The sequence below is a fragment of the Fulmarus glacialis genome, unplaced genomic scaffold (genome assembly GCF_000690835.1).
Source record: "Fulmarus glacialis isolate BGI_N327 unplaced genomic scaffold, ASM69083v1 scaffold23896, whole genome shotgun sequence".
Classification (NCBI taxonomy): Eukaryota; Metazoa; Chordata; class Aves; order Procellariiformes; family Procellariidae; genus Fulmarus; species Fulmarus glacialis.
In genome coordinates, this window is record NW_009217810.1 from 41,780 (window position 1) to 52,531 (window position 10,752).

The 10,752-nt window shown below is 42.1% G+C and overlaps 1 protein-coding gene across 1 annotated transcript in view; it reads left to right on the forward strand.

Annotated features, from left to right (window-relative positions):
- SETD5 (SET domain containing 5) overlaps nucleotides 1-10,752 on the forward strand; it is a 41,035-nt gene that overhangs the window by 16,444 nt on the left and 13,839 nt on the right. Inside the window, 5 exon segments of the mRNA XM_009579832.1 lie at nucleotides 1,901-2,164; nucleotides 3,027-3,347; nucleotides 4,943-5,185; nucleotides 8,732-8,861; nucleotides 10,067-10,320. Coding sequence (XP_009578127.1) covers nucleotides 1,901-2,164; nucleotides 3,027-3,347; nucleotides 4,943-5,185; nucleotides 8,732-8,861; nucleotides 10,067-10,320 — 1,212 coding nt within the window.

Consider the following 10,752-nt stretch of genomic DNA (forward strand, 5'->3'; position numbering starts at 1 on the left):
TTTGTTAACATTTAGCTGTTCCCGGGATGGGTTCGTAAACGTGTTACCATGTGGAAAAAGGGTAGGATCAAGTGGCAAAAGTTAGTAAGAGGGGTAGACCACCAACAGCGCTATTGGCACAAGTCAACAAAATTTGCTATGTTCTTTAATAGGAAATCCCTTTGTGCTCCCAAATCGTTGTTGTCTTAATCAGTCTGCTTGATCAAAATATTTCATAGTCCTCTTGGATCTTTGATAACAGTCCCTTCTCAGCTGCCTTCTGTACTGGGTAGAACTGTTTTTTTTCTCGTGCTTCTTACGGCACCTGGGATTGCTCCCTGGATTAGAATGGTTTATGCATGTGAATGGAGCTGTTCTGGCTCTACTTAATTCATTAATTTAAAAAAACAAAATTAAACCCCAAAGCAAAACAAAAAAACAAAATAAACAAATAAACAACCAACAACCCCCCAAAAAAACAAAACAACCAATCAACCAAAAATCCAAGGAAGAAAAAAAGAAAAAGTGCTCCCATCCTTTTACCAGCCAACAAATGTGTTGGAGCTAGGAGTTCCCTGGTTTTCGTTTGTTCACCAAATACCTTAGTCCACCCGACGTTCTCTAATTGGAGATATGGATCTTCCATGTGTAAATTTCCTGAGAATGCTTTAAATGTTAAGATGGTGCAGGAAATTGCAGAGCCGAGGGCCAGCCAGCAGAGAGATCCTTGGATTATCTCATGGATTTTTTAAAACAGGTAAGATAAAGCAGTCAGTTTCTACTGAAATTTGAATAAGAGCAGTCTTCCATCAGGCTGGCCTTAAGCTTGGAGGGAAGATTTCATTTTAATGCAGAGAAGCTGATCTCTTTCTGGGACAGTATAGTTAAAAAGACTAAGTGAAGTGTTAGTTCCCCATGAGCCTGTTAAGCCCTGTTCCTGTACGTTGCACCAGTTAATCTCCTTTAATGAGATTCAGTTTTCTATACTTGGCACCAGGTAAATACTTGTATCTGTAGTTTTCCCAGTCTTTAAGTTTTTTTGTGTGTATTGAATATTTTTGAACAGAAAATTGTAAAGACCAGGCTGCTGTCATTGAGTACTGCTATATGCTTCAAGGTACTTTTTCCTCCATGACAACTCTCAGAAGGCACTTGACCCCACTTCCTAAGATTCACTTGATTCAGCCTGTTTTTTGCCAGTCACTGCAGCATTATTGTACTGGGCCTTTTACATGCATAATTACCAGTTATTTCTGACACAGCTAGGTGATAAGATTTTCTGTCCTTTCTGTTTACTTGATAAATACCTTTGGTTTGCCTCTCTATTCTCTCATGTTCTGTTTTTCTTATCCACTGTGTAAGCTGCTTAGACAAGAGCTTTTATTTTTGAGCTGGGTGATCTCCTGACATCAGGGAAGGAATGAATCTGGATCATTTTAGTCAGTTTGTGTGGTGTGTTATACTTGCTGCAAATTACTGATTCACTTACTTCTGTTGCCTCTGGCTTCTGTTTGCTTCTAATGTTTGGTCATTAGCAAGTAGCTCTTATTTGTTTCCAAGTCGTCTCTTCACTCTGTTTATTCTTTCTTACCGTTTGTAGTTCTTCAAAATTATGCATTTCCTTGTGGCTATTTTATAAATATAACTCAGTAGTATCTAAGTGGTCCTATTTCAGAACAAAGTCTAGTTCTTCTAGTTACTCTATGAACACATGATTATGTTGTTGTTATTCTGGGAAATTTGCCATGTTGAAAAATGCAGATATCTGAAAAGCACTGCTTCTCTCAGTCCCCTTTCTGGCTCTTGTCATTGCTATTTTGCAGTTGTTCTCCTTCCTGTGCTGCATCCATATCTGTTCTTGCCTCCTCCTCTTTATATGCATAATTTGCAGTGCTGACTTAAATTTACTCTTGCGTTCTAGTCCCGGGAAGACCGGAAAGTAGAAGCCATCATGCACATGTTTGAAAACTTGGAAAAGAGAAAGAGGAGACGAGAGCAACCATCAGACCGTAACAGCACTGATGCTGAAATCAACATCAATTCTGAAGCTCCTGAGCTGGAGGAAATAAAAACAGAGACTCCTGAAACTGAAGACGGAAGTTCAGCACCGAGTGCTGCTGCTCCAAATGTTTCTAACAGTAACAGCAGTACTGGGGTGAACACACGACGGTCTTCACAAGTAGTGGTAAGACGATGATAGGACTGTTTAATGGCTTGTTCCAAGCTCAGGTGCAGCATATCTGATCATAAGATCATTCAGGCTGGGAGGAGCTTCGTGGGGTCTCTAGCCTGTTCTGCATCAGACAGGGTCAGCTCTGAGGTCAGATCAGGTTGGCCAGGGTTTCACTCAGTCTTGTCTTGAATACCTCCAAGGATGGAGATTGCACAGTCCCTCTGGGAAACCTCTTCCAATTCATGACTGTTCTCATGGTGAAAAAATTTTGCCTTGTATCTGGTCTGAACTTCTCATTTCAGTGTATGTATGTTGGTGTATCACTGCATCTTCTTGGTGGCTTCAGTCTGGATGCAAGATGACTGCTATTAGGTCCCCCTAAGTATTCTCTTCTCTGGGCTGAACAAGCCCAGCTCCTTTTCCAAGTGGGCCCCTTCTGTACTGGTGTGAGCTTAAGTTGGATGCGTAACTGCAGTGATTGAGGAATTCTTTTGCTTTTTCTTCGGTTTTTTTGGCTTGGTCTACTTTGGATGCATGTGTTCCCATTATATGACAGGCCCAGATACTTGCTTGGAATGATACATGTCAGCTCAGATCAGGAGTAAAAGCAGTTATGTTGAGACAAGTGGCAAGTTTCATATTGCTGCTTTCTTCCTTAAGACCAATGTTCTGGTTGATCCCTTTAAGAACACAAAGCAGACAAAATGATAATGTGACGGTGTTTTAGAAGGGTCCCCAAAGCCAATACAAACAGGGTCTAACCAGATTTTATGAGTCAGGTAGTGTCAATAAATAAATCTCAATCCTTGATTCTGTATGCAGAAAAAAGGAATACTCTTAGAGGTGCTCGGACTAATGACAGTTTATATTGTAGGATGCTGTCCCCGAAAAAACAGTTACTAAGCCAGCTCCAGCAAAACCCTCCAGGCCCCGACCAAAAAGTCGCTTTTCTCGATACCGGACCAGTTCAGCACAAAGACTGAGAAGGCAGAAACAAGCCAGTTCCCAGCAAGCTGAACTTGCACAGGCTGTCCCAGAGGAAGGAAGCACTGCCAGCTTGGTAACCGCAACAGATGTCAGCAATGTAGAAGGTCCAGGAGAAGGCAGACAGTTGACGGGATCTGACCCAACTGCTATCCTGGCTGCAGGATCTCAGTCTAATCGAGCTGCAGTAAAGTACCCCAAAACTAAAAAGGTAAATATGATCAAGTGCTCAAACTGGAGAGGGGAAAAAGAGGTTTTGTGTGGCCGTTGGGGAAAAGTTGGCTCAGGGGAAACAGTTCTTCAAAATAGTTGGAATTATGTGTCTTTGTTTACTGTATTATTTGTTCTATAGTGGCTAACAGCCCTCATCATGGTTCAGAATCTGGCTGGTCAGCCCTGTACACACAAAGATCAGAAAAAGAAATTAGCTGATCTTTACAGCAAGTCTACGTAGACCTTAGATACCGACAGAGTGGTACAGGTGCAACAGGAAGGGTCTCACTTTTAGGTACAGCAGAGAGTCTAGAAAGAGGCAAATTATACAGCTTTGTGTACGTGGAAAAGAAACTGCTTCCAGCTTGAAGGGCCCTGGGAGAGAAGGGTTGGAGGGGCTTGGCAACATAAGGAATTGGGTGATGGAGGCTGAGCCCTGGGTGAGAGAAGCAAAAAGCAGATGTTTCAGTACTGGTGTGGAGGGCAATGAGAGGCTTGGGAGATGGCTGGCAAAGGCCGTAAGGACAGCAAGCTGTGTTGTTCCTGCAGGGGAACAAGGTACTAATAGAAAGATGGGGAGAGCCGATGTGTTTGGATCTATGCACAGTAAGCTAGCAAAAGCTTTTGGCAGCAGCATGCAAAAGTGGTTGTTACAACTCTGATGGGGTAACTGGCATTTAAAAACTAGATGCTGATAGTTTGGAAAAGAGCACTAGCTTTTGGGCCCAAAAGAAAGGATGTTTATTAGAAAAGGTTGGATGCATATGATCTCAAGAAGTTTTCTGCATATTCCCAGTGTCTTAAGAGCAAGGAGAAAAAGACTGTCAACCAAGAAAGTTACCTTAAATCAAGCAGCATAGAGGTGTAGTGAGACTTGCTTAAAAAACCAAGAAAACCACCTTGAAATAACCAGGGTGCTGCATCTTGTGAAGGACAGTAAAACAAAGGTTCTCTTGTGTATACCAGCAAGAGAAAGAAGAGAGAAAAGTGGAGCCATTATGTAGTAAAGATCAGTTGGAATTTAAAAATAAATTCAGAATGGCATAAAAATGTGTTTGATATAGGAATCAGCGGCAGTATCTTTTTGGGATGGGGTGGGATGGCAGGCTGGGGGGTATTTGTTTAGGACAAAGCAGAAGAGGTTAGCTTTCAGCTTAGAATTGAAGACCAAGAGGGAGTGTGACTGCAGACTATAATGTACAAGCTTGGAGAAACTTGTAAGGGAAAGGAGGAAAAATCGCAGAAGCTAGCAGGCAGCTGCTACGTACTGGCCATAAATTAGCCATTAATACATTTAGACTTGCAGCTAAAAACTAGTTTTGAACAAGGTGATCAAGTTTTGGGATAACCTTCTAATAAGATTAATGGAGCATAAAATGGAGCTACTCCTGTAAAACTGGATTACCTGTTGTTGTGCCTCCAACAGATGAAAATTGGGTTTATGCAGGAAGTCCTAGCTGGTTTCCTTCCTGTTGAGAAGGGATGTTATAGCATGTGGGCTGACCTGAGCTTTGCTTCCGCATACACCTTTGTGCCATATTGCCTTTCTTCTTCACCTATGCCAGTTGCATTGACATGTGTTTTCTCCTTCAGTATCTTGTTACCGAATGGCTGAACGACAAGGCAGAAAAGCAGGAGTGCCCTATTGAATGCCCTCTGCGCATTACTACAGACCCAACAGTTTTGGCAACTACCTTAAATATGTTGCCGGGTCTCATCCACTCCCCGCTAATTTGTACCACACCTAAACACTACATTCGTTTTGGTTCACCTTTCAACCCTGAGAGACGTCGAAGGCCCTTTCTGTTGGATGGCATTTACAGCTCCTGTAAAAAGGTATGTTTGCTCATGTCTTACCTTCAGGGGCTGTATACTCCTCAAGCTCTTACTGGCACCCTTGTAAAGTTGTTGTGTCCTCTTTGAACCTATTTCCATATATTCCTGCACGATGCAGTCTCTAGGCTGACCCTCTCCTATCCGGGGTTCAGTCTTCATCCTTGCCTTTTACCATGGTAGAACAACTGTTCTGTGACTCTCTTCTTAGAAACATGTGCTTTCAAATCTGCAGTGGCTGTTTATTATCCAGCATATGCAATTCAAGGAGTTCTAATTGTTGCCCTTAGAATGTTTTATGTTATTATTTTCGTAGTCAGAGGATAGTTGGCGTTGTGGGGATAGGGCAGTGTTGCAAAAGACCTCAAGAATATAGTGCCTCAGTCAAGATCCATTGTCTTTGGAGAGCCTTTGTTGTTTAGCAAAGCTTTGAGTTTGCCTGTTCACGAAAGCAAGCCCACAGCTCTTTATTTGGGATCGTAGACTGTCTATCTACAACAGATACTTGTGGCCGTGCAGGAAGCCTGAACTGAGCCCAGCTGAGGACTTTCCTCCAGAGATGGTATGTGGCCAGTAAATGTTAGCATTTACCCATCTGCAGGGAAATAGTAATTTAGGTTAGTTTGCTCAGTCAGATTTCTATGAGAATTCATCTTGCCTGTTGTCTGTCAGCTTTGCTCAGAGGGTCTTCCAGTTTTTGTGTGATTACCTGAGAAGAATTTTATGGAGATCCTTTCTGATCTTCCAGTCTTGGTAGCTTTCAAAGTCAGGTACCATGTCCTGGTTTCTTCACCTTCCTTTGAGGGAGTTTTTCTAGAGAGAAGCTTTGGACTTTACTGTTTCCACCTTCAGCCAATTTGTTGTCATACCCTAACAGGCACCTACAAAAAGAAGCTAAGGTCTCTCTTGGGTATTTCTTCATAGGTAAAGCTCTCGATGGTTCGTATATACTCATATGAACAAAACCATGTTTGTTTCCATGTGCCTGGGCAATCTCCCTGTGCATCTTTAAGCTGAGAACTGCAAGGTTCGAGATGTTTTTTTGAACCTTAACAGTGTCTTTGAGCCTCAGGGAAGAGAGAAGCATGCAGAGCAAAAATGGCAGAGTTATTCCGAGTTCTCTGCTTGGTGCATTTGCTGTACAACTAGCCAGCAAGCTCACAATTCAGGGAAAACTGTTGTCATGGAACAGGTCTTCCAATCTCTTGCTACATTTGGCTATTTTCTAGTCACATGATAATTCTCACTGCTGGAGAGGGAATGGACTAGTCTAGCTATGGATGACTTCCATTTAGTCCACATCTTCCCTGAAGCTGAGTATCCAAAACTGGATGTTGTGTTGCAGCTGGGGCATTTTCAAAGCAGAAAGTTGCTCTGTGTCTTGTAGCCTATACCCATTTTGTGCATCCCGGTATGATGACTGAGTTTTCTTTGACAGATTGATTTAGACTCATGTTCAGTTTGTGATTTACTATGTTTGTTAGAACAACCCATTAGTTTTCTAGTCTGTTGTAATTTTAGAAGTGATTGTTTCTGGCTTTATATGGTACTTTGTTCTAGCCTGTGCTGAGCTGTGTCCTGTTTTTCCCCATCCATTTCCCAATTTAGTAGGAAAAACGTGAATTCTGTAACAGGTTGGCATCATCTGAAAACTTAAGTACACTGCCTGTTCCATTATCTAAATAATTTAATAAAATACTGAAAGCTTCTGTTTCCAGAACAGATGTTGCAGAAACTAATTTGTTAGATTTCTACTTTTTGAAAGTAACTAATCAATAACTGTTCTAATAAGGGGTTTAATCTACTTTATAGGAGTTCCACAGCTTTTTCATGGAAAATGCTTGGTAGCATTCGGTGTTTTTATCACTAACAGTCTGGAGATGTAGAAAAAGTCTGCTGCTCATGTTCAGGAATGTTTAGAAAACTCTCACAGGGAAGACCTCCTTTTCAGCCAGCTGAGGTCTAGAAATGGTTCAGAACTTGCTCTCTCAAGACCTGATCTTTCTGTCTTCTATGCTTCTGACTACTCCGTCAGGAAGGTTGATTTATAAAGGCTGTTGAAATAGATTACATATTTTCTTGGATTGTCAGCAGGCCTCTTCCTTAAACTACTGAGGACTGTGCCAAAAAACCTCAGCTGATGATCTCAGTTTGCATCCAAAGCATGCCAATGTCTGAACCTCGTAAGGAAACTGAACTGTATAACCTGCTCATGTTAATCACACATTGTACAGTGACTTGGCTGTCAGATCAGATGCTGCATTTGAGGTAGCAGTGCTCCAGACTGGCTGGCACTTCTCACTTTTCCTGGTGACTGCAGTGGAATCCATTGAGTTATATTTGAACAGAGAAGAAGCATCTGCTGTACAGTAGTGAAGGCCATCAAAATAGATCCTGTCACCTGCTCTTCATCCTCGCATTGAAGTTTTCACTTTGAGGATTGTGGCCACTGAGTTTCTAAAGCACTTTCATGATAGCTTTGAGGAATCATAAGACATATACGTGTATCTCTAATAGGATACGTATTGCTGGCATGCAGATGAACTGTGGATTACTGAAAGGTAAACTTACGATTTTAAACCTCCCTGGGAGAAGAAAAGGCTGGTAAAGTGAGTCCCTTGGGTAAACTACCCAAATTACTATTTGTTTTTTTTCAGCAGTTTGCTGTCATTTTACTGAATCACCTGGATGTTTTCCCTTATATTGTGGCAATTATTTTTTTTATAGTAAAGTAAGCAAAGGTTTCCTGCCTACCATCAGGAATCAGTTTGTATCAAGATACAGGGCTGGCACACCCACTGCAGCAGCTGATTTGCTGAGGCTTCAATTCATGTTCACTTGCATGAGATGTGAAACATTCTGTATTGTCTGTGTTCAGAAGACCACTGTGACTTTTATCTCTTTTATTAGTAGCTGAAGAAAAGGTTTGCCATTATTATTCTCTTCTTGTTTTAGCTCCCTTGAAAACTGCTGCTTGCATTTTATCAGATTTTTTTGCTCTTTGTCCCTGGCAGCAAGCACAGTCCTGGAAGAACTGTTACATGATTAAACTCAGCCATTTCTCTGCTGGAATTGTTAGCGTAGAATCTATGTTAAGTTCTAATATGTCTTAGTGGAGCAGGGGGACAGTGTGTTTGTGCTCCTAGGCAGGAGACAGCTTTTTTGCAAAAATTAGAGTTTTAAGATAGTTCATCATATTTATCTCCCTTTTCTTTTAATTGCTTTTAATAGTTTTTAGCTGCCAGAGTTTTGCATTTTATCTATTTATAATTTGCTCTTTACTTATCTTTGTGTTATTGCTGAAGACTGCTGATCCCCAGAATACATCTCATCAAGAGCACAGTCAGCCCCATCACAGTAGGTGGTAGACTCAGTGTTAACAGCTGTGTTCTAACGGGTTCCTGTCTGAGTGCACGCGAAGGAGGTAATATCAGTGTTCTGAGTAGTCTGCCCTGCTGCACAGAAGTGTAGGAGTTTGAGTACATCCCGCAAGATTACATGGAAAGTACCGGAGGGGTTGCACGTTTATGTAGTCTCGTTCTGTTTCAGCGCTGGATCAAACAAGCCCTGGAGGAGGGGATGACTCAGACCTCACCAGCTCCGCAAGAGAACAGAACCCAATGTCTATACCAAAGTAACGAGAACAGCAGTTCTTCCAGCATCTGCAAAGATGACACAGGTAAGTGCTCAGCACTATCAGGGCAGTGTGGGCACTTGAGTGAAACTGGGGAAGCTGCTGAATAACAAAGGCAGCTGCACGGGATGACATCTTAATGTTTACTGCTGCTTGATGGCACAGCTTTATGGCAGGTGAGAATGTTACTTTGCCATTCATTCAAATTTCTGCAGACCCATTCTAGCTTGAGCATGTGTAAAGTTTCTTAGTATTTTCCTGTGAAAAGATAATCGCATTATCTTGCATCATTAACCTCAGTGCCGTGTGATCATTTGTCCAATAGAGGGGAAAAAAAGAGTACAATATCATCTCTTTTCAGCAGGGTGCTGTTAGATGGACAACTAAATATCTGCTGACTGTAGGAAGATATAGCAAAGTCTCACAGGCACGTATGTAATAAGCGAATGATTAAGTAAGTCTCAAAGATGGAGAAGTTAAAATCTGTGAGTAAAGCAGCAGAATGGTTAAATATTGTGTCTGAATCTTTCTACAGAGAAAGAGGGTGAAGATCTGCCCAGTCAGGGATCATTTTTCCAAGGATGACAGACAGGAAGCTAGACAACACACAGAAAATACAGAATTGATTATTGAAAAGTTAGATGAGTGAGAAATGAACAGAATGCCAGAACCAATAAATGCACGTCCCCGAGCAAGACCTGAAGAAGCAAACAACTGAACTGCAGAATTTACTGACTATTGTTTTGATTTTTTTTTTTTAAACTGAGCATCAAAAGAAGATACTATTTTGAATAGGAGTAGGCCTGAGGGAAAGGCATTAATCCTTTGTGGGAGTGAAATGTGTTTGGGCTGTATTGATGTGTAGCGTATAGGGAACTATTAGGTTCAGGTAATGAAAATTGAGCTGCCTGTGGTTTGTTCGTAGCAGTGACATGTCCTTCTGACCCTCTCCGCTCCTCTTTTTATCCCTTCTTGGCTCCCTTCCCCCCCGCTCCCTTTTGTGCTTACTTTCTTCTAGTTGAAATATTTCCTTTCCTTGTTCATTGTATGATTATGTATTATTCTGTTATCAGTATCTACACGTCTTGAAGTAGAAGTACTTCAGTGGTAGTGCATTTTTAGGAATCTTTTGTAGTCACATCAGAGACTCATGGGCTCCATTTGGGCTGGGAGTAGGGGGAAGGGGACAGCGTGTGATTTGTACACAGTTAATGGTGCAGCCCTATCCTCAGCTCAGTTTGTTTTTTCAGACTTGCTGAGTCCCCTGAAGAAATGGAAGTCTCGCTACTTGATGGAGCAGAATGTTAAGAAGTTGCTGAGGCCGCTCTCTCCCGTCACCCCTCCACCTCCCATCCCTTCAGTTCCTGGCTCAGTGAGCCCACAGCTTGCTACACCCTGCTCATCGCTGCCAGGAGAGGAGGAGAGTCGCAACGGTTATGGCATGATGTTCTCACCAATTCCTTCTCTGGCTGCTAGTCGCTGCAATACTCCACTACAGTTTGAGGTAAATCTGACCGGGGACTGGGAATGTTAAAAAGAGAGGAACTGGAATATTTGCAGCAGAGGTAGCTCTAGGGACACCTTCCTTTTTCAGTATGTGGCTATATTCCTGAGCAGCATCATAGTGTCAGACTCAAGAGCACTGCTGCCTTTCTCCTCTACTCCACTTCTGGCCAAATCTCCTGCTCTATTAAATGTCAAACCTTGCTGCAGTTCAGCCTCCCCTCACTTCGTAACTATCGGTAACATTAGTCTAATTCTTTTCTCCATTTCTGCACAGTAGCTCCCAGATTTTGCAGGCTTTTCAGTATTCTTCAGTCATCTTCCCCACTTCAGATGCCCCCACATGCCAATGTGGCTTCCAATCTCTGCCTTTTCCAAAGAGTGCAACAGTGTTCTACTTCTCAAAGGCTGTCTGACATCCTCGGCTCCTCTT